The sequence below is a fragment of the Haliaeetus albicilla genome, chromosome 20 (genome assembly GCF_947461875.1).
Source record: "Haliaeetus albicilla chromosome 20, bHalAlb1.1, whole genome shotgun sequence".
Lineage (NCBI taxonomy): Eukaryota > Metazoa > Chordata > Aves > Accipitriformes > Accipitridae > Haliaeetus > Haliaeetus albicilla.
In genome coordinates, this window is record NC_091502.1 from 13771188 (window position 1) to 13796055 (window position 24868).

General features: G+C 41.3%; 1 protein-coding gene across 1 annotated transcript in view; it reads left to right on the plus strand.

Annotated features, from left to right (window-relative positions):
• The first annotated feature begins 1218 nt into the window (after positions 1-1218).
• TRPC6 (transient receptor potential cation channel subfamily C member 6) overlaps positions 1219-24868 on the plus strand; it is a 107964-nt gene continuing 84314 nt past the window's right edge. The window contains exon 1 of the mRNA XM_069808327.1: positions 1219-1488. Within this exon, the coding sequence (XP_069664428.1) occupies positions 1346-1488 (143 nt within the window). The 5' untranslated portion in view covers positions 1219-1345. The remainder of the gene's footprint in view (positions 1489-24868) is intronic.

A 24868-nucleotide genomic window follows, 5' to 3' on the forward strand; every position in this document is an offset into this window, starting at 1 on the left:
CGGGCTGTGCGCTATTCAGATACAAACGCTGGCAATAGTTTCAATGTGTGAATATGGCCGGGGATAAGGGAGAGATTTTAGCTGGATGCACTCACTTTTAACTGTACAACGCTTAGTTACAGTATTTCCTTATGAAACAGCAAGTCAGTTAAGTTTAATGCAAAAGACGCCTGTAGGTCATATGTTATTTCTTCAGGGCCTGACATTTGTTCCTATAAAAGTTTGCAGTTACTCTAGTATACCTAAGCTATTTCAATGTAGGTAAGTAAAATAAGAATATCATCAAACAAGGTGCTGCCGGTGAAGCGGCACTGAGGAATACAAGTGGACTGAGTTTTGCTGAAGCGCCATTACCGCGAAACTATTTTTTGCTAAGGAAGGTGGTACTTTGCCCTTCTCTTTGAAATCGTTGGAGGTGATAAACACAAGCCCTGCTGCGGAACCGATGGACCTCGCTCGTAGAAGGACACGAGCGCAGCACACGCTGTCTTCCCCAGCCGGAACAAAGCAGGAAGACCTGCTCCCGCTTCCCGACAGCGGGACTTCGCCGCCAGCCGCACGCCCGCAGTCCTGCCAGATCCCTCGGGGAAGAGTGGCGCGGGACTCCTCCCGCCCGCCGCGGGCCATCCTTCGCACAAAGGGGCTGAAGGTGAGCGCCGTCGCCGCCGCGGCCGCCCTCGGAGCATCGCCGCCCTCCCTGGGGGCTGCCTTGGGGCGCGGGTGCGTGCGCCTCTCCTCAGAAGGCGGCACCGTGCGGGCGCAGGTGACGCGGTGTCGCGGCGGCGGGCGAGGCGCCGGGGCGGCCGCTGACCGCCAGCCCCGCGGTGGCGGCGGGAGCCGGGGCGGGAGCGGCGCGGGGCCGGCCGGACCGGGGCGGCGGCCGGAGGTGGGGGGGGGGGACGGACGACGGCGGGGGCGGCGCGGAGGGGGCACGGCAGCCCCGCAGGGGAGGCGAGCGGGGCCCGCCGCCCTCCCACCTCCCGCCTCCTTCCCGCCGGCCGGGGACGGCCGCGCCGGCTGACGCGCCGCAAACTTTGCTGCCCCCCGTTCCGAGCTGCGCCTCGCCTCCGGCGCGGCGGGCGGCGGCGCCGGCCGACGCAGGGACCCCTCGCCGGGCTCGGCGGGGCGGGCGCGGAGGGAGCCGAGCCGGGCCGGGCCGGGCCGCGCGCGGAGGGAGCCGGTCCGAGCCGAGCCGAGCCGGGCCGCCGCGCTGCCCTCCCGCCGCGGGGGACGCGGCGCTGCGAGGAGAGCGAGCCGCAGTGCCGCGCCCCGTCCGGTTCCGCGCTGCTTCCGCGGCGCCCTGAGGCAGCCGCTGCGCGCCCGGGCGCCTCCGCCGCGGGACACCATGAGCCAGGCGCAGCCCTACGCCCCGCGGAAGAGCAGCTCCCCGGCGGCCGGCGCCCGGCGGAACGACAGCCAGGACTACCTGCTGCTCGACGCGGAGCCGTGCGAGGAGGGCGCCCTGCCGCCCTACGCCTTCTACCCCGTGTGAGTCCCGCCGGCCGGGCCCGGGGGGTCCCTCCCTGCCTGCGCGGGCGCGGAGCGGGCCGGGCGCCGGGCGCGGAGCGGGCCGGGCGCCGCGCTAACTCCCGCCGGAGGGGGAGAGGCGGCGGCGGCGGCGGCGGGACAGGTGCTGGCGGGCAGGGGTGGCCGGCGGTGCGGGACGGTGCGGTGCGGGGCTGGGCTGGCTGCCGCGGCCGGCGGGAGGTGCCGCTGCCCGCCCGCTGCGCTCCGGCCGGGGCAGAGCCCGTGGCGGGACCCGCTGGCGGGCAGCCGCGGTGCGGACTCGGTCGTCGTTCCTCGCCTTCCCCGGCGGAGGAGCGGGGTCACGGTGTCGGGGAAGGACGGAGGAGCAGCAGCGGCACCCCCGTGCCCCGCTGGCTGAGGTCTCTTCCCTCGGCGCAGACCGCGGTGCCTGCCCCGCCGTAAGGGAGGCGAAGGGGAGCTTCGGCTCGCTGCCCAGAGAGGTGCGAGAGGCGTCGGTCGGACTTGACACTAACGGTGCCTCGTGGGCTTAATACGGTCACAGAAATCTGAACTGCTGCGATCAGTTGCTCCCACAGAGAGAGTGCCCGTTACCGGCGCGTTCGTAAAACCGTAATCCTTTCATTGCTGCATTTTGTCAAAATCATCCAGCCTCGGCTAATTTCATTCTGCAAGTTTTGCCAGATAGTTACCATTTAAAGTAGGGTGTAAGACATATGCAATAAAACCTAAATGAAACCTGAATTATAAAGGTTCCAGGAACCGCAATTTTTAACATCCAGAGCCATTGACATTCAGTGTTGACAGTGTCCCTCTGGTTATGTGTTGTCAGCATGACTTCTATAATTACCACTTGTTAATGCTTCTGAGGAGAAGCTATCCCGCAGAGGGGGAAAATGGGTATTAAGCAATGCGAGATGAGTCCTAAAATCTCAAGTGATTACCAGAAGATGTGTATTTTCTTTTGTACAAGTTGTGTTTTATTGCTTAACTGGTAAATTCCAGTTATCAACCGCTCCTAATTTTTGCTGTTTTATCTATGAGAAACTTACCAGCCACTCGCCAACTACCTGCAGATAGAAAAGGAATAACAGCAACGAAACTGGCAACACTCACAGTGTTTGATTATTTATAAACTCAGCTAAGAACAACCAGAGTTTTCAGAATTCACTGCTGTATTGCTATTCCTAAGTGTCTTTTTAGAGTGGTAATTCAGTATGCTCGTGTATCTATAAGCGTATACATTATTGCACATTGGACTTAAACCCCATCTCAAAATAGATGAATGCATTTGTCTAATGAATGCTTTCTAAAGAAAAAACCTCATGATGGTTAGTTCAGAGATTGGTTCTGACTAGTAGACTTCAGCTTTGAACTAGTACCGTGATTCTGAAGTTCCTTTGCCGTATACTCATTCAGAATGGTTGTGCAGCTATGAGAGGATATATCTTGCATAAGTGATTCAAAGCATCTCTTAAAACAAAAACTGCAAGGTCTGTGGGGTGCTGATATTTTCACTTCAGCAGTATAAGCCTGTGCTAGTGGCTCTTGGTCCAGCACACGAGTGTGGAGGAGATAGCTTCTCATCATCTCACAGCGGCTATAAGGAAAGCCTACATCCTAATCAAGTTGCTTTGTAGAACCAGGGTAGGTAGGACTAAATGCAGGAATTTATCTCCAATTATGCCATGTCAAGGCCTTAGATGACTGATTCTATGTTACAGGTAGGTCCAGGACCCTGGAGTCCTTCCCTGATGGAAAGTGTTTCCATCAGTCTTTGAGAGAATAGACAGAAACTACCCAATACATGTGGTGGGTAGAAATTTGAGGAAAGTGCCCCTTCCCAAGTTTATATAATCGCCATTAAAAAGGGTGCTTTAGTGGGCAGTGCTTGTTTTTTACATGCACGTTAGGCATGGGAAAGCTGTCCTTTGGGACCTCTCTGGATGTGGAAAGGAGTCGCTTCACAGGCAGTTGTAGACATTGTAGACAGGCATTGTAGACAATGCCTACACGCAACCGCTGTTTTGAATTTTGCTGCCTAAATTCCACCTACATCATGTTTTAGGTACATTTTGCAGATCTGTCTTTTCAGACAGAAATCATTAGTTTTACTAGTGGCATTCATATGGCCAAGAAGATAATCAGATGGCCCATGTTTAGGATATACTGTTTATAATCTTTGTCATCTACATGCAGTAAGAATACTTCTCTCTACTGTATTTGAAAATCCTCACATGACCAGTATTTCCTGATGTTATTATGGTAGAGAGTATGTATGAATCTTACCTTGTATCTGTAGAGTCATAAGATCTCTGGAGATCCTGAGGATACTGCTGATGAAGGGCATGTATTACCCTGACAGATAAATTATGTAAAATCAGTATTTCATGTGCTGTGAATCTACTTGGACTCAGTGTGCATGCCTATCAAGTCTGTCCATACATGGTTTGTCAGTGTTTATTCTTTAGCTGCTTCTCCAAAAATGTGGAGCTGGTCATGCTGTCGGATGCCATATTTTTTCTTGAAGTCCTTGTATGAATCTTTGGTGCTCGTTGGATTATGAGTCTAAACCATGGGGTCTGTGGGTCTGTCTGCTGAGATAGAGCTACATGTCCTTTGAGATCGAGTGGTACGTCTGTGCTTAAATGCAAACACAGGAAAATAACCCTCCAGATTATATTGTTTGTTGTATTAAAATGTTTCAACTAAAGCTACTTACATTTCACTTAGAGTATTTCTTGGTATATCCAATTGCTAAGGGTATTTTTTTCAAACTAAGTGGAAAACGATAGGCTTCATTTGCATGTGCAAAAATGCCCCAAGGACATCTCATGTGATGGTGATTAATGCAAAACAGTAAGGCAGAGTACAGCTGATGTCCAAAAAAAGCTGAAGTGTACCTCCTTTTAAATATTACTGAGAGGGTAACATGCTTATTGGTGTAATATGGCATGTGACTGTTGCTTGAAAAGTAGTGTGATACCAAGGAATAGTTTTCTTCAAGTGGCAATTTAGTGCTTATGCTGATGTTATTGCATGTGTTGTTTGTAGAACATGTTTTTCATGTGTTGCTTTGTGACTGCCTTTAAATGGTTTAGTGGCTGGCTAATAAAAAAAAACCCCACATTTTAAGAGAACTATTTCTTGTATTTGTAAATAGAGCCCTAATCCACCAAACTACTACTTTAGTTCAGTGGTGTTACTCCTTACCCTTGATATCCAGTCCCTTTATAACGGCAAATAATTGTCTGTTTAATAAAAGACATTGAGTTTGCCTTTTTACTTTTTTTTTTACCCCAGGTGATTTTTCAGATGATTCATTAATTGCAGAATAGCATGGTCACATTAAAAATCAGAATAATTGTCAGTGATCAGCCCAGCTGGCTTGATGTTGTGTCAATGAGTTCAGCAGCACTGATTGGGTTATTCTGTTATGTTTAGGCTGAGACAGTATAGTGTGCTTAAATATTAAATTACCTGTATATTGGAAAAACATTTGAAATACTAACCTGTCAATGTTAACTGACTCTGTGAGTAGCAAGAGACCTGACAGACTTACTCATATATTCGAGGCTCTGAGTTTTAGTACTTGTGCTTAACAATGTGCATCGTATGAAATGAGTGTGAATTCAGTACCACTCTTTCTGAAGAACAGCTTTATTGTGTCCGAGGTAGCTGCTACCGTTGTTGCAAACAAGACTTCAGCAAGGTACCTTGGGCTCATCAGCCGTGCCAAGTAGGGTCACACAGTCTTTTGGCAGTAAGTGGATAGAAGACACTTGCCTTTATTTGCGGTATGGTGCAAAATGAAATTCTAATGGGATTTTGTGCTGAAAAATCTTGCTTTTCTTTGAATTCAGAACCTTTGGGAGGAAAAACATACTTCAGGCTATCTGCAGAATTTGTAATTCAATGGTTTCCAAAAGTTTAGGCTACTTTTTAAGAATGAAATAATTGTCTATTAGAAATGATAAGCAAGTAAACACTTTCTTTCTAGTAGTCCTCTTCCATCTAGTCATCAAGTTTCACCCCTAATGTATCAAAAAAGACATTGTGACATACATGTCAGAAGATTGCCTCCAGAAGTACAAAAATGTGGATACTTTTTTTTTTTTTTTTGCTCTTGTACAAGTGTTTCATTGGCAAAGAGCCCAGTTTTGTAGTTTAAAACAAGATGGAAAGTGCATTTTAAGGTCTAAGCCCAAATCTGAGTGCTGATGTGCAGTGGGATTTGAACGTGATAGTACTTGTATGTAAACTTCCCTGCTGAAAAAATGTTATTGAAGAACAGATTGTCAGCTTACTGAACTAGTGAGAATACACTAATTCAGTCAGACATCTGGTTATATTGCTTATTTATACTTTCAAATATTTTGCATGCTGAAAAATAAGTATGTTTTCTTGGACACGTGAGGAAGGATAATTATGCATTAAAATGTCAGTTGTAAAGTAAATGAGGCACACAAATTATCAGATGAAAACAGGGGAAAAAAGGGTTCTGATGTGCATAACTGCCTTGAGGCGTAGATTATTCCTCAGCTTTTGTGGTTTTCAGATCAAGTGTTTCTCAGCACTATCAAACCCAATACGTACTTTAAACCCCTTTCTTTGTTAAATAATATGTTTAATAATTTCTTTCCTCCCTGCAATACAGCAGTTTCTGCTGTTGGTGTAACATCATTTTTATCTCCAGCCTCAAATATCTTGCTTGAAATGACCTGTAAAATTATCTTCCAGACTCTTCATTAGACATAATCTCTTCAGGGAGTACTGTGCAGCGTGGCAGCTGTGTTTCTGGTTGCTAGTCTCTTTGCTGAGATGCTATGTCCTCTGAAAATATGTTGCAATAGTTTTGTTGATAGCAAAAATGTACAAGAGTTAGTATGGAGGGGGGGTCATTTCCTTTTATAGCCTAGTGGATGGAATACTTTCCTATGAATTAGGACTAATGAACCTACTTCCTACGGGGCACAGGAAAATCATGTCTGGGTCTCTCATATTCTGGGTGACTGAATTTAATCCCCAAAATCTTGGGTAAAAGAACATCACCGTTATTACCAAGCCCCCGAAAATCCAGCGTGTAGTTCCTTCTTGCATTTCCTACAAGTATCTAGAACAGAATGCTTCACTTTGAACTGAAGATACGCTTAATGTTGAGTTCTGCTTTTTTTTTCCCCTAAATACATTTTTTTAATCTGAATGAAGAATAACAAATACTTTGTTTTACATCAAAAAGAAATATATTTATTTGATATTTCAGCCTGGCAGGCTAATTAGTAAAAAAAAATTGGTCACATGGTCTGATGTTTCCTGCCTCATCAGAAATGAGGAAAAAAGAAACCATAACCGTGTTTTTTGGGGGCAAGACATTCAATACAGGTTTCTTTTAAAAGACTGGCAGAGCAGACTGGCAATATTTATTTCACCTTGGTAAGCTGAGGTCTGTTGCGAGTGAGTACTGTTCTAGCTTACCCATGCAGCTCAGTCAGTAAAGTGCATGGTAGTGGCCAGGGATAGGTGCTGGTTTGGTGGTCTTCAACGTGCTCTGTTCCGGCACATCCCTGAAGCAGACTTAGTATTCTGTAGATGGAGTTTTCTACCAGATCATTTTATGCTTTGAAGCTGTTTGAAAAAACAGTGAGTTTATGCAGAAACTGGTACACAGCCTAAAAATTAGCTCTTAAAGGTGAATTGAACCACATATGTTCAGTTTTGGTGAAGACTTGCAGGATTTGTCGTTAAGCACTTTTGTATTCACTGCATATGCTCACTAATTTGAAAGTGAACTTCTTTTGGTCAGCTATATTACCTGAATGGTTTCCTATGCTAATACTTCATAATCAACTTTGCTTGACCCATTGCAGTATTTCTGTAGGTTTATTTGTACCTGTTCTTAAGAAAAGGGTATATTTGTGGATCACTCTTATGTAGTTACTGAACAAATGAAAGTCACTTCCCTGTGGGACCTAATTTTATAAAACTGGAAGCTTTCCATGTAAATATAAGTAATTTGTTAAATTTGCATGAGGAAGGTGAGTAGTGATTAAGAAATGTGTGGGATGTATATGGCATACTTTTCACTGTAAATGTTAATAACAAGCGTGTTCTTTGTCAAACACCCTCCCAGCAGCACTTGCCACCACAGAAGCTGAAGGTTATAATAACTGGCTACTTGAATAATTCCTGCCAGCCCTCAGTGTCCCCAAATAAAGGTGACTTGGCATGGTGGGTCTACCTCATCATGCTGTGTTTAGACTTCCCAGCTCTGCAAACATGAGCAAAAGAAAATTTTGGCAGTTAAACTACATTCATCAAATTCTTTATAACTTGGTTTCATACCTCAAACTGTGATGCAGTGCAAGGCAATGACTTAGCAAAGGGCTTCAATCTTAAAGTGCATAAAATGAGTCTTACATACATGTCTGCGCACATACTTGTGAGTGTAGACACTTGCTCAGAGCCTACTCAACAGGAGGCTTAAAGGATTTGCGTTGATAAGCAGTATTTAAGTGTAAGTTTTGATAATTAAATGTGGACAAAAAGCTTAGTGATAATTAAATTACATGCAGTTTTCTCTGGAATGGATTAACATTTTTATCTTGCAGTAGAATGGCTATTATTTGTTTAGCAATGACAACTTACATAATCAAGTATAATATTTTTAGCAAAATAGGAGTTATTGAATATAATGTGAAGATGACTAATTAAAGTTTGGGCTTATTTTCTATAACATTTCTGTATAGCTACACTCTTTCATACCATTAGTACAATTGACAGCACAGCTCTATTGTCCTGCCCAACATAACATATCTAAATAAACATTTGTCAATATTAAAAAAAAATAAAAAAGACTAGGCTTTGGCATTAGGAATGAAATGTGAGATTGGGTACAAGAACCCCAAGTAAGTGGAGTAGAAGAGGAACTGCATATTAAGAATTGTCATTTTAGGTGGGTTCTCAAAGCTATGTGGGGCACGTGGATAGCTTCTTTTCTGCAAGAGTTCAATGTAATTTCATTTTGTTTAAAAAAAGTTACTAATTTTGACAAAATGGCAGTGTTGTGGATGTGGATTTGCTGGCTTTGTTGTGGATGGGCCACTTTTTTTAACGTGGAATAGTAGTAATGAAATAAAAACGACAAATAGTGATAATAATAATATTCGTGAATCACCAAGAAGTAGATCTGATGCCCACCTCTTTGCTCAAACATTCCTTCAGTCGTGCCCTCAGTCATACCGCTGTTAATGTTCTCCCTTATACATCATTAATTAAAAACAAAACCAACCTTGCCCACTGCCAGCTCAGAAGAACATGACTGGAGTTCTTTTTTGCCCTTAGAAATTGATTAAATACTGGGTTTGCTGTCAGTATATACCTTAGCGAAGAAATTAAAGAACTGAGGGGTTTTTAAAATTATTTAGTGTCTGTGAGGCCTTCCCATGCTGTTAGAAAGAAGGATCATGAACCAAAAGATCATGGTTGATGCAAATTGGATTTAAAAATACCCCAGAAAACAGAGTACAGATCACAAGGTCTGTATGATGCAGTGCTATCAATTTTACAGAATATTCAGACTGGAGAATTTCCATGAAACTTTGCTGCTTTGTTACCAAATCTTGAATGAAACAGTGCATCTCTTACAAATGGCACCTCATATTCTTTTGAGTTAAGTCCTGGTCTATTGAAGGTAGTGGAGTTTTGCTGCATAGCCCAGGTGTTTAGCAGGTTGATATTACAAATTGACTCAGTTGTAAATGACCAGCAGCAGCAGGCCCTCCTGACCACGTGCACAAAGAGCTGTTCCAACAGACTTACGCTTGGCTCAGTTGTGGTACGTCAGCAAGTGTGCACATGGAAGGTTTTAATCCCTGAGCTGCACAGGAGACCTCATATATTTCTAATGAGATGCTGGTTAATTGCTGCTAATAAGGGCAAACTACGATGGAGCCAGTTGACTTGTTACTTTGAAAAGAGAGGACCTTGATTTCACCATGGTGTGTAGGGACCCACCACGTGCAAGCAGGCAGCGTCTAACTCAGAGCTAGACAGTAACGAGCTGGAGACTGAGGAGGTTTTGAAAAGACTTGGCAGCCACAGCCATCCTGGTTACTCCTGAAACATTATTTTTATGCATCCTGATCAGCTCGACTAGCAGATAGGTATGTGCCCAGGAGACTGACAGGCTGGACTACAGGGCTGGTCTGTTGCCTCCCATCTTCTTCTGTCAGCACTTATGTTACTTCAAATGGACGCTTAGCTGTGTGGATTTCCTCCTGGCCCGGTCTGGGTTTCTCCTGTCGTGCACATTGACTGAATTTAGGAATGATGACTGATTGCTTAGAAGCCTTTCAAAAGGGAAGATTCCCTCATCTTTGAGGAGTGATTTATATTTTCTTTCTCTTCTGTAAGATTTTTGCCTGCGGTGTACATGTTTCAGCTGTTCTAGACATGATTTTTCTCCCCTTTTTAGAACAGGTAGCCAGGTCAGACTGCTAAACTTTGTTAGTCCTGCTCTGTGTACACATCTTAGGCCTGCCAAGTGGTGATAATCCAATACTTGGTGCTTATTTTAAGGCTCTTGAAGTGCATTGCAAACAGACGCGTTGCACATAGTCCAGCTGTCAGCCTTCCAGCCACTGGGTGCTTGGCAACAGAGAGCACGGTTCTTACAACAGCAGTGTTTTAAATCACGGATTGTGTCAATTCAACACCTCTACAGCACCTGGCACATTGCAGGAGAATGTAACAGTGGTACCACCACACCAGCATGAATCCAGGAAATACTTCTAACCGAGGTAGAGCTTGTGGGAGGATGCTTTGGGAACTGGCATCACGAAGCTCTGAAGGTCTGTGCCATTGAGTCTCATGCCGTGAACATCACAATTACCATTTCTCTGCTAATCATGGTGTGGGAAAGTGCCTTCCCTTCCCCACATGCCCACGCACATGCCAAGTAACACGTAGCAGATGCCCACTTGTGAGTGGGGGCTTGTGATGGGGACAGTGTCTGATACGTCTGATCACTTAGTGGGCTCCTGCGTCCATCCCACACAAAACAGCTGAGCTCAAGAGAGATGCGTGTCCCACTACAGAGGGAGCTTAACGCCATGAAAGATCCAGATATTAGTTAAAATAGTGGGTTGTAGGGTTTTTTCCTAACCATTTGCAGTATGTGCCAATGTTTATGGTCACATTCTGTGAGTTTCTAACCATGTTTAGTGATTTATGTGGGATCAGAACCATTATGTTGATTTTTTTTTTTTTTTTGTAATCCTTCAGAAAACACAGTGACCTTCTTTGAGAATTGTTCCTAACCAACTGTTTTTCATGGCTGAACACTATAAACTAATTTTCCCTTCTGTTTTGCAATGCAATAATTTATTTTCTATATTAGTTTAGTTCCACTCTGCTAATCTTTGTTTTCATGCATTATTTCCTTAAGCTAATTCAAAATTACTTTCAATTTTCAAGTGTTTTTTAAAAATTATTAATGAAATATCACATGTACTAGAAATTTCTAGTTTATTACCTGCAGTTGCTAAGTTTGTTGGATTATACATGAGTTGAAGATATATTTCTTTTTTTTTTCTTGCTGGATTTATTAATTTATAGTTAATTCCAGTAAACCTTCTATGATGCAAATATATTAAGTACAGAAAGATTTTGAAATGGTAATTTAAAGGTTATAGAGCTTTATTTTGGGCACATGTGGGAGAGGAGTCTTTTTAGAAGTGAATATAAATGTATATAATACTAGTGGTACTTATTTAAAGGGAAATCCCATGCTGTGAGAACTCTCGAGCTTCTCTTAGCTCAGAAGTGAAGGATGAATCTGTATGCTCATGGATCTACCTGCATGTCGTGGTTTAACCCCAGCCGGCAAACAAGCACCATGCAGCTGCTCACTTACCTCCCTCACAGTGGGATGGGGGAGAGAATCAGAAGGGTAAAAGTGAGAAACTTGTGGGCTGAGATAGACAGTTTAATAGGTAAAGCAAAAGCCACACACACAAGCAAAGCAAAACAAGGAATTCATTTACTGCTTCCCGTCAGCAGGCAGGTGTTCAGCCATCTCCAGGAAAGCAGGGCTCCATCACGTGTAGCCGTTACTTGGGAAGTCAAACACCATCACTCTGAATGTCTCCCCCTTCCTTCTTTCCCCAGCCTTATATGCTGAACATGATGTCACACGGTCTGGAATACCCCTTGGGTCAGTTGGGGTCAGCTGTCCCGGCTGTGTCCCCTCCCAACTCCTTGTGCCCCCCCAGCCTGCTCGCTGGTGGGGTGGGGGGAGAACCAGAAAAGCCCTTGGCTCTGAGCACTGCTCAGCAGGAACGAAAACATCCCTGTGTTATCAACACTGTTTTCAGCACAAATCCAATACATAGCCTGATACTAGCTACTGTGAAGAAAATTAACTCTATCCCAGCAAACCCAGCACACTATACCACATCTGCTGCCTGGCTTTTGCTTTCCTCTCTCCTGTAGGAGCACGTGGACTAGGATGGTTGCTCAGAGTGTTCAGGCTCTGTATAAGATCAACATGCTCTACTGTACCGGGGAGGTGAAATTAAATTAACTCCAGTGTATTGGGATGCTTGAGGACATTTGCAGTAGAACTTCTAAAATTTCCATGAGATGTACAAGTCCTGCTCTCACTAAATTATCTGACAAATTGGATGCAAAGAGCAGGCTGCTGGATGGTAGCAATGACTCTTCCTCTCTGTAGCTCTTATTTTCCTCTCCCTTTAAGAACAAGTTTCCTATTCATTTCTCAAGACAGTTTTTGAAGACTGCTGCTTTCATAGTTTCCTCAAGTGAGTCTTAGAATCGTACTTCTCCCCTTACAATGTACTATTTTATTTTAATCTCTTTCTGTAAGTGTATCTGAACTGAAAAATGTGAGGAACATTAAGAAAAATGGGATCGAAGTGTGGTAGTGCTAACAAAAGCTAGTTAATACAACTTCATTTTCTGGTAGTGGGGATGGAATTTTCCAAAGATACTAGCTATTTTGTATGGCCTCACATTAGTATTCTCACTTCAGGGTCTTAAAAACTAAAAGCACACAACATCAACATCACTGGAAAGTTTGGGCTGCAGTCCGTGTTACTGTTCTGAGTCCCATGGAGGTCGGTGAGGGTGAAAGTCTGTGCCAGCCTCTTGCTGTCCAGGAAAGGCTAAAGAGTTACAGCAACATGGCAGGTACTGTGAAGGAAGAATAGCTGTATCTTGAATGGACATCTGAGCAACAAGTAAAACAAGCAAAAATTAGAGTGGGAGAGGAATGTAAGTTTCTGAAGATACAGTCTATCCTATTTAAAACATTTTGTAGAGCACTGCTAACAAAAAAGTCAGCAATAGCAGTATCTCTAGAAGGTCTGCAGGATGAACCACTGCCTACAGTACAAAGCGGTAGAAGTTAATGTTCTCCACTTTTCTTCAGAAAAGAATTTTAGAGGATTAAGTCAGAAAGCTATTTAATCATTTAGCAACATCTGATGTGAGCACATTGGTAGGTAAACAGCAACTGATGTGATAGTGAAATTTCAGCACTGCTTTGTATGATAAAATAATAATGATCTTACCTAACAAGCTGATATATAAAATATACTCTGGGATTTCTTACCCCAAAGCCACTTCCAGCCTAAAATCAGCAACTGCGTTTAATACATAACAGGAAGGGAAACTTAAAAAAGGATCTAGGCAGGGATTTACAGAGACAGCAAGGCTAATGCCTCTTAGTCTTACAAAGCTGTCTGAGGATCTTTAATGACCTGAGGTTTCTAAGTTATTGATTTTTACATCAAATCTGAAAAAACAGCAGAAATTTCCCTAGTTGTCAGTGGGAAAGAATATCCTTTGTGGATTAACCAGCTTCAGTTTGTGCAGGATTTGTGACATGTCTCCATGAATCAATGAGGAAGGTGCTGGTACAGGAGTAGCAGCCCTGCTGGGTATCCGTGTGCTTTTTCTGACCTCTGGCTGTGACAAGACTGAATGACTCCCAGCATGCAGGTCTTGATACCTCCAGAAGGCCAGAAAAGGCATGGAGGTACATAGCGAGGAGGAGGGGAAATAGGGGGGCCCACTGTGGGTGGATATGGTGCAGTTCCTATCTGGTTTTCCTTTTCATTGAAACTCGAGTGTGGGGTGGGTGGGCTGGCACATGTCCAGGTATCACCTCAAAGACAGCATGCCTGTATGCATACAGGAAGGTGCAGGAACTTGAGAAGTCTCCTAGTGTTGGTAAAATATGAACAACTTCTGATTGCTTCATATTCTTGAGTTCATGAGTTCCTGATTTCATGAGTCTTGAACTTCTAGATCAGGTCCTAGATATTGCATATTGTGGATCAAGCATAATAGGATTGACAGAAACTCCACATCCATCCATGGTTTGTTTTCAGATCCTATAACCTTTAGCAAAAATGTCAGGAACTTTACCATCTTCTTTTGCTTTTGGTTTAGACACGGGCTTTGAGGTTGGAAGGTGGAAATCCTGCTCATACCTGCTTTTATCTTGGTGGTGGTATTCAGGCTTTTCCCTTAGTTGAAGACTGCTGCTGGAGTGGCAGGAATGGCGACAAATGTAGGAGAGGCTGAGGGATTTGTCTGAAATGAAGCATCCAGCCTGACGTCGTGGTCTGGTCTCCTTCTGTAGTGCATGAAAGAGACAGGCCGCCTCAGGGGCTGGTTCATTAGATCTGTTTCAGAACTGGGTGAATCATGCTGGTGACTAAAATATTGTGGAAGGATTGTTGATGAATAGCAAATCTATAGTCCACAACACACAGATGCACTGCTGCTAACTTCAGTGGGATTTGTGTTCATATGCCTGTGGAGAACATTATCCTCAGTCTTTAATATCCCTGAATATATATTTTGTCCTGAGTTTCACTGTTTGTGTTGTAGTGTCTATCAATAATCGATAGTTTAAATAAGGAAGAAAAGATGATGGATTTCAGAAACAGACTACAGAAATGAGAAATATGTGATATACAGTGAAAACCAGCATGTAATTCTTTGACCAAGGCTAAATTCTGATATGTATATATATATGGATGGATTTTCTGACATTTGCCTACTGAACTACACAAAATGTGGATTGACTTAATTTTTTTGAGAGAAAATTTTGAGAGAATTAGGAGGGATATTTTGCATGTTAATCATCTGCACTGCATTAGTGAACAGAAGCAGGCAGAAGGACATAATATATAGACCTAACAGCTTTATCTTTTAACAAAAGGAATTTTGTTTCAGATCTTAAATTAAAATCTGAGCTAAGCAATTAGAGTGTAATCCTTCATTTTCATTAAAAGCTTCACTTACAATTTTCATAAGTATTAAATCTGATTATTTTAAAAATATATTGTAATGATAGAGTCCATAAGCATCACAAAAGATTTTGCAGAATTTCAGTTCGCGTTTCCTGATTTTTCAGTTGGTCGGCATAGGTAAAGTAGTATTGTAAGTAGGTGATGTAACTTTGTCTCAAAATAGAATTTCTTACAATTAAGGCTGTTTACTTACATTCTGTAATGTCAGATCGTGTTCTGTCCTCTTGAGTTACACGCATGGCTCACTGACATAACCTTTAATTAATTTAATACTTCTGCAGTCTGCATGCAGGCTCGTACAGGCTGAAGTTGAGAATGTACCTAAGTTGTAAATAAGATTTTGCTCTGCAATTATTTAAAATTGTAAAACATTAATTGCATAAAATTTGCATAAAGTTTACATAGAAAACAGGATCATTTTCTGTTCAGGAATGAAAGGAAGTCTCCATTTTCAATATCTTATGACCTGAATGTTCACCCAAAATTATTTTCCTCCATTCACAAATTATTTACGTGTATATAGGTTTTTGTTTCAAGTGGCTAGCAACTGTCTCTGGAGTTTAAGGAAGGATCCTGCCCTCTACTAATCATAGGGTAGCATGCCATTTTCTCCTCAAGGCTGAAAGACACCAACAATACAAGTCTCATTTAGAAACATGAGGACAGTTTTGGAGAATCAGAATTGCATGAGAGATGCAGCAGCAAAATGTCTTTTCTGAGTGAGAGGTAATTTCTGAGTATTTACTACTTTATCTGGAATATTTTTTAAAAATATCCCAATATTATATTGGGAGAGGAGTAAATACATCAACATTATGTTGGGAGAGGAGGAATGTTGTCCCAAATATGAATTACCAGCCAGACAGCCCCTGGACAGTGGCACAGTATGGCTCGCTGCTTTTTGTTTTAAGAAATACGGAACAAGATTTGGAGTGCTGAATGCCGCCTGGAAATTCAATTGCCTCCTTCTTTGCAAGCTCACAGCTGGACTTGGCAGCAGGCAGCCGCTGCTCTTTGGCTTGTAAGGGGCCTGGGGGTGGCTGAGTTTGGATCCTGCCTCTGTACCTGCTGGGGTTGTACTGCCCTACTATGTAATGGTAGCGGTCAAGATTGTTGCAACTTTATTAGCATAATATCCACCTGTTTGTACTAGGTAAGCCTATTTTTCTGTGATGCTCCTTGGGCATGTTCACACTTTGCTATACTTAGAGTGTTTGTCCTGAACATAGGCAACAGGTCATTAGTAGAATGTGATACCCACTGCAGTATTTGCAGTAATGGGGTGATACATTTCAGCACTAGACTGAATCACCTGACAACCTACCAGACTTCACCCTTAAGAACCATTTGAGACCTTCAGTTGTGAGGTGTGGGGTTTTAAACTTCTGAACTGTTAGCATCAGTGTAGCAAGCTGTTATTTCATCACTTACTGTTCTATGGGAAACTGAAAACTAGAGATCCCATTGAAGTTCTGAGTAAGTTAGCGTAATCCCATTTGACACAACCTGGGAAACTCTTAATAGTTTTGGCTGAAGAGTAGGGTCACCTTACTTCTTGCTCTGCTTAGTAACCCCTGAGCTCAAGACTAAGACACAACGTGGAAGACAACAAGAAAGCATCTATTGCTGCTATGTATACCTGAAAGCATCAGTTCTGAGAACATAAGAGGCAGTAAATACCAAATTATGACTGGTAAGTACCTTACAAAAAAAAGGCAAGGTGCTAAAAATGATGTGACTGGAAGGAATGTTTCAAAGGAATGCAGAAAGTTAGGGATGTACAAAGAATGATTTTTTGCCACCTGTCTCCAATCATCAATCAACATCTTCCTAAAAATTCAAGCTCAATTCCAGAAAACAGCAAATCCATCTGAAGCTGCTGTATGTTCTCATGCCCTGGAACTGGTCATTGCAGACTGGGGGAGAGGGACTGCGAAACTATTTTCATGACACTTTTCATATGCAGCATCTAGAGAAACGATATGTTGACTAGACTAGCTTTATATCCCAGAGATTGTTTCTGTTCCTCACTCTTCTAGGCTTACTGCTGTGCCAGAGAGTGTGTAGTATAACACTTACAATAGGATCATGGGGTAAAAAAACTTCTAAATGAACAAAAATTGCAAGTAAAACTCTGCAAGTGTGTAGTTTTTTTCTTCCCTGCCCCTGCCTTGTTCTGAGATGTCACCTCATTGACTTGGCAAAACAGAACAATTTCATTTTTCCAGTAGAGAATATATATGAACACTGTGTTCCCAATTTCCAAGTCCTATGTAAAAGTGAAAGCTAAGTAAGTTTGGAATTTTTGTTCACATGGAACGTTACTGGTTAAAAAAGTTACAATTTAAAATTTTTTTGCCAAATAAATCTTCACAACACTGTTTTCAGAGATATTCACCATTTACTTTTTGATCCAAAGTGTTCCAATGTCTGAAATAAGAATGTTTAACTCTGACTTGTTGGAGACACCCGAAATCATACGTGAATCAGTTCAATATTAACTGTTTTTGTTTCCCTGCCGCCTGGCTGACTGTATAGAGGACAGTTTCAGCTCTCTGCTGAACTCTCTTTCCTGTAATGCATACATGACGTTACTCCCGTGGCAGGCAGCAGCATTCAGAGTGTATCTGCGTGTTTGTGTTCGGCCACCGGCGTTCTCTCAGGAGACCAGCCCAGGCAAGGCAAGTGTGACCAAAACTACAATTCTGTCGCCCTTCATTAGGAACACGTAGTTAATTGTTCTGTGGAGCTGATGCAAAGTGGTACATTTCAGATGAGTTACAAAGCAACCATATGAATGCTTTCTTCTCCTCCACAATATTAAGTTTTGGATCCAAGTAACACAAGCTCCCCTTCTCCCCTTCATTTTAATATATTTGGTTAAAATCTGGTAAGTTAAGTTAGACAGTTACACAAGCAAGAAAAATTCCTGTTGAAAGTTTTTGCTTTTCAAAACCTGTATTCACCACTGGATAAATGAAAAGGCCACTTGGATTCTCATTTCTCCTGGTTTAGTTTATTTCTCCAGCAGAAGAGTTTCCTTTCATCCCAAAGAACTGAAGTTGTATGGGTCTTAATTCTGCTAGCGTACATGCGATTTCACACTAAAAAATGCCTTACATTGTTATTCTGCTTTGATTCACTAAATTCTGTGCATGTTAGTGTTAAGTGATAAAGGATGATGTTTCTATGTAACTAAAAGTTTTAATTGTATGATAATTCTTCTCTAGGGTATGTTGCAAAACCAGTATAATTTGATAATAAGTAGAACTAAGTAAGAACTGGTTTTGGTTGGTATTTACCATTGCACCACAATGTCAGTGCTCCAACATCTGCTTTTATGTGTCAGTTTGAATAAATACCTCTTAGGAAGATTTCTTATTTCTTTATTGTACTGTAGTGAATTATTTAGCAGTAAGTTACATTTCTGGGGTGTGAAAGACCAAGTTGCAAGACCTGTTTCAACTCAGGCAGAACAGAAATCTCAATCCACATTTGCTACCTCCTAGAAAAATGTCAGCAAGTAGGAACCATTCTTCTGTCTGTTCCTTGGGTTTCTTCTTGAAGATAATGGTCTCAGGGTTTCTTGAGTGCATTTTGAAACTTTGTTTTTCCACTGTGAAAGTGAACCTCTTGATTTCCATTTAGATATAATAACAGTCTTTGTCAAGTGGTTGTAAAAGCCTCCCTATGTATTCTATTATTACTACCTAACTGGACAGCTACAACGACTAATGATATTGTCAAATATACTAGCTCAGGGATTTCTTCTATTCTGTGGGATCAAAGGCAACACAGTGTTCAGTTGATGCCAGGGCTTTTTACTCACTTTTGAGTGGTGGTGGGGGGCAGAAGGTTCTTTACATTTTACAAATGTCACAGGAAAATATTCTGCAATTATGAAGTAACAGTAACAGTTAAAGGTCTCATTTTATGTCTTTGAACTATCAAACCAGGTCTCTCTCTTACATTGTGCTGTGTATTGGAATCATTATTACATCTCAGGTCTGAGAAAGGCAAATGATCTTTTCCTGCTGGAATTGCGTTTGTGACTTGCCACCAATTCTGTTTTCACTAAAAGTGTTCCTGAGGTCGGGATACCAAGTACTTTATTTGTGCATAGCAGGGAACAATAAACATCATCATCAAGAATAAAGAAATTACTTTTTAATAACAGTAATTACAGTTATTAGAAGTAAACTAAAGTAATTACTTTTTTTACATTGTTTTCGCTTTTATGTAAGCATACATTGAAATGCTAAGCACTTTTGCAGTGACTCTTGTTTATCCTGAAGCTATATTGCGCTGATTTTTAGTGGATTTTTTTTTTTTGCAGAATGCATATTTCTTCAACCTACTGTGCAGCAGATAATGGGTAACATCTACAGAAATAACTCTGCTCCCTCCTTGTTTTCATGGAGTTCAGTTTCATGCTTCTTAACTGTTTTTAGTTTTCTTTTGGGTAACACCACTCAGCTGTTCTTTTTGTTGAATACCACTTTGTTTTTTAAGCATTTTTAAGGTAAATTTTATCATATTGCCTTGCTTCTTCCATTTAATTAGCAATACATCACATTTACATAATGAAAATGACTCCTTCCTAACATAGATGCAGGAAGAGTATAGATACGCGCATTTCCTTATTCTCCCACAAACAGAGGAGGAAAAAGAAAAATGTCTCATGTACTGGAACTGGAATTATTGTGGAAATCTTTATTTTATCCAAGAAGGAGAACTTGGTTTAGATTTATTGTTTTCTCTGATGTTATTAAAAAATAGAGTTGCTAGTTAGCATCAGCATTTCATCATTGGTTGAGTTACAAATGAAGCTTTTCTGGGAAATTTTCGTTTTGTAGAAATACTTGGTTAGACCAACACTCATATGAGCTGATGGACACATTTCACTGTGTTACAGAGTATAATGAATGAACAAATGGATAAACATGTTAAGGTCCCTAATCAGTCAAATGCGACTGCTAGAATAATCATCCCATTACCTTTTTGGAATTGTATTTGATAAATTATTGCATATCTGTTTTATAAGAAACACAATTATCTCTAGGTTAATTGTTGTCTCTAGTATAGTTATATCCTCTTCTGCTTTTTTTGCAAAGCATGGACAACTTATTTTCTGTTTTTCTTCAGGTGCTGAGCAGAACGTGTCCATGCTGCTTCTGCAGAAGGGAGTTCTGTGTCACCAAACCCTAGTCACTCATCTAATTCCAACAGGTTGTCCTATTGCTATTTCCTTTTCAGACATTTAAAAGACCTTTAGTGCTTTTTCCTGTACTCTGAGTAGTCCTGAGGTTGTCGGTTGTCATTTTCCTAATCAGTTGTTTACATAGCTTTCATTTCGTATCACTCATAACTTACCATATTAGTCTAGTTCTCCTTCAATCATGTAAGACTTTTGTATTCAGCATGGAGGATCCATAATGTTAAAGTCAATATTTTTCTCCCATCCTTATTTTATTGGCAATTTTCTTCAGTTCAGAGCCCTCACCCATGAGAGGTCAAGATCAGTGAGAGATATACAAGGGAGGATATCTGGAAGGATATTTTTTAAAAAGAATAGGATCTGAATAATATTTCAGCATGAAGAACTCTGAATTTTAGGGACTATACTTAGAAATTGATGCTATTTGATGACAACTTAGGATTGTTATATTTCATAGCTGCAGTTCTCTGAAAACATCAGACACAATTATCATCAATGGTAGTGATGAGTGGGCTAGACTGATTTCAGCTACATTTGATGTTAATAGTCAGATTTTCAAGAAATAAATAGAGACTGAATAGATCTCCTGGGGGTAAAAGAATTACTCAGTTTTTGGTTACAGTCCAGAAGCTGACAAGTATGATTAAAGCACAATTTATTCCTAAGTTAGAGTGTTAGTTCAGTGCTGACTGGAGGGCATGCTGATCTGCCATATCCCTGTTACGGGCTCGCTGGTTTGTGTTGTACACTATAGGTTTTACAGATAAACCATGCAGGTGTATTTTCCCTAATTCAAGTAACTATTTTTTAATTTTCTTCCACTCTCTTCTATCTTTACTTGCATTGCATGTGGAAATATTGGGGTGATTTTAGTTGCCACATTGTTTCCTGTCTAGATTCATACTTTGCAACTTGATGGGTTTTTATTGTCAACTCTGTGCTATAAAGGATAAGAATTATTCTACTGAGGATCTTAATTTTTCTGCATGTTTTTCTTGAAAGATGCCCAGTAGTTTCAGTTTAGGACAAGCAATAGAGAATGTGAATAGGAAAATTAATAAAGGTTTACAAAAATAAAGTGAAAGGATTGTATTTAGACTTCTTACCTTTGGCACCATTTCTCTGACCAAGTAGCAGAGGAAACAGCTAGCTGAAATGCTGTCTTGTTAAGGCATTTTACATTACTTTTATCATCCTTTTTCTAATAGTCTCCAGCTCTTCTGTTGGAGATTATTTTTGTGTTTCTCTGACCTTTTTGCTGATACCGTACGCTATTGCCTGGAACTCCGTATAACAAATTGTGCTAAAGGTAATGGTGAAATTTGTGTCCGACTCATGCCAGAAATAATTCATACCACTAGGAGAACAGGGAAAAGGAAGAAAAGGTGACCTTGTGAGTTTGGTCTGAATTCTGTGCCAGTGTTTCACCCTGTGTTGAATCTCCCCATGCAATCCCTGGATTGCTGTATTACGACTGAATTTGGATACATTCAATGGCTGGGATGAGCTCATTAAACTGTACTGTGTGATACGTGTTTGTTTTCCCTCCTTTTATAAATATGTATATAATATATGCATACAGTCATATAGGTTCCCTTTTTTTCCCCTTTTTGAAAATAGGTGGCGTTAAATGGAATTAAAGGAAACTACCCCTTGTCATTAAATGATCAAGGCAGCGAGAGCTCAGCACAGCTCTTGGCAACACCACCACAGGCTTGTGTTATCCTGTCAACATAGTGTCAGGTTCCTCCACATCTGCTGAAGAGTTCCATGAGTAGATAGATGGTGGCTGGACCTTGCATGGCTATGAATTGTGTGAAGGCAGTCAGGAGTTTCTTCTCTCTCCCCGTCCCATGGCACTCCTGAGGGGCATTGTAGCTTCTGAGCTAAGGAAATGTATGGCACTGCTGCCAGGATGCCCTCTGGCAGGGTTACCGAAAGATGCAGAGAGGGTCAGGGAGAAGATAGGATCATGTCTTTGTCTCGCAGGTACATAAAAGGGGTGGCCAAGGTAGCCAGCCTTGTGGGATGCAGAGCAAGGGTTATTTTGCACATTGTACATACAGAACTGTTTTGTCTGGGTTAGTTTTTGCAATGTGATGTTAGCCACTGCGTGCCAATTCCTATCTTTTAATTGCCAGTTGACATCATTTAAAGTCTTGGACAGCCTGAGCATGAGTTTAGGGGGAGTTGGTGTGTCCTAGCATCACAGCTTTTAAATACAAGCTTACAGAAGGTCTGAAGCAGAAAGTCTTCTCGGTGCCCAAGCACTTGTTGTTGCAGTAATAGGGCTAGGTGCTGTGCTCTAGCATTTGGTAAGTGATTGCAAACATAGGCAGAGAAGTTGAGTCAGAGTATGGCATTTTCAAACAAGAGCTAAAGACACAAATATTTACTGCTTGATCTTAATCTGTTGTCTGGAAGGAAAAAAGAGAAGACTCTTGGGTTTTTATGTTGACCAGGCATAAAGTTGGGAAGGGAAAAGCTAGAGTCCTAGCAAGTGTTGTCACAGATGCATCTTCTTTGCAAGCCTGAAATCAGTTTTATTTCCTCTGTTTCAGTGTATACTGGCTAATATTTTCACACTTTGTTGCAGCTGCCAAACACAAGATGTTATCTGTACAACTCCCCAGGTTATTATGTCTAGGAAAAGACAGTGCTCTGCAGAGCTCACCTACTGCTGGGGGGTCATGACATTAATAGGGAGAGCCGTTAAATACTGTTTAAATGTTGGAAAAGAAACGTACATTGAAGAGGTTGGCAACTGAAGCATGAGAGATGCGGTTTGTGAACTTTTAGAGGGAAGCGTACTAAACGTGGGACCGCAGTACTGAAGATGCAGTCCAGCAGAATGCCATGAAATCCATTTTGACAAAAGCAACAGTAGCTTTATAATGCAAATGTTAAAATGGAGGGTGCCACAGTTGTCCATCTGGTTTGCCCCAGTTTCTGCATTCTGCTTAACCACAGATGCCAGCCAGAGATATTTTTTTGTCTGGGGAGGAAAACCCCCAGGCCTGGGAAGGGGGCAGGCAGTGTTACAGAAGCTGCTGCCTCTTCTGAGGCTATCTCTGGGTGGGGGGGCCCCCTTCAAGCAGAACGGTGATTAATTTCTGACCAGGAAAGCATGAAAGGATTGTTGTTAGTAGTTTAAAAATGAGATGACTACAAGGCACTTAACAACTGTTACTTTATTTTGACAAATGTGATTTTATGTGCTTGAATCACAGCTCTGTGGAACCTTCTTTTGCTTTTGAATTCATCTGTACACAAAAGGTGGGGAGCAGTGGAACTAATATGAAAATGTAAATTATCTAAGCCTATCCATAAGGTTGAACACACATTTAAGACTCCTCCAATTCAGAAAGCACTTGAGCTTGTGATTAAGTCTTAATGGTTTTAATGGAACTAAAGTGTGTTCTTAAGTGAAAACCACAGAGCTTCTTTTATGAACTTAGACTTTAGCTACAGAAGAGGAAATGGAAAGAACCCATTCTGATATCTTACTACTCTTATGCTCCTACAAAACTATTTTTTTCTGGTTTCACATATGTGGTATTTTCATTGTACAGAGCTTAAAGAAAAAGACAGTGTTAAATATATTAAAATAACAGTTTTAATTTTCCTAGTGTATATTTTACATCACATTCATGAACATGATTCTGGCATTCTGTGCTTTTAAATCATTTAAATTATGCTAATATTAATTTTTCTTCTATGGTTTACTACATTAGGAAGCAATAAATTAAATTTTCTGTAGTATTTATTTGAATATGAATGAGTCTTTTAATCAAGTTGATGATAATATGAGTTAGAAATCTTGCAAGACATGAAATTTTAAGTTCCGGTATTTAACATTAGTAAACAGCATTCATATGATATGTTAGAAGGATGGGTAGGCAAAAAGGTATTATACATATATTGAACTAATCTGTTCCTGTATGTGGATTTTATAAAGCATGTTATAAGGCTTTTAAGCTCTTGTCAGTTTTGCAAATTTAAAAGGGGATTAAAAACATGAGTTAATTTGCATAAATAGAGATTGAAAGATGATTTGGCATAGATGAGTGGTAGGACTTTATCTGCTAAGAGGTTCTATCAACCGTAAGGTATTAGAATGAGAATTAATTTAACACTGATGCTTTCTTTTTGCTACCTGAGACAATTTAAACGTCAGCACTGAGTAGTGGTGTTAACTGACAGTAGAGTCAGTGGAGAGAATCGCAATATTTCATGCCTAGTTGAAGAACAAGAATTTGAAAATGAGTACTGCCGACTACAGGAAAAAAAATCGGCCACTCATTTAATTTAGAAGAGGAAACGAGAGTGCTTAAGTGCTAAAAACCAAACCTAAATATATCTGAGGAAGTGTTTAAAAACAGAGTGTATCTTGGCTGTAGTCAAGTTGTTGAAGTATCTACTGCTAGAGCCTCAGCTATTCTTACAGACAACAGACAGCGAAGATGGGAACACCAGTGCTGTAGTCCTTATAGCTCTCCTGAAGTCACACTGAAATTTGTGCTTTAGGTTCTAGAGAAGTAAGTTTCAGCTTAATTTAGCCATCTAGCATCTCTTCAATTTATTTATTGCAGATCAAGTATTGCTGTACTTGGGCAAGACTTTCTTTTCTAGTTATAAAACATGTGATTTGTTTTCTGCACTTCTCGAGATATTTACTAGTTGTCATCTTGTTGTGTAGGCTGGAAGTCTGCATGAATTGCCGATTACCGGGATAGCTTGCATTCTTCCTGATTAAACTGCTTTTTGTGTGTGTGTATTGTGAGGGGTGGTGTTGTAATTTGCAAAACTACAAAAAAATAAC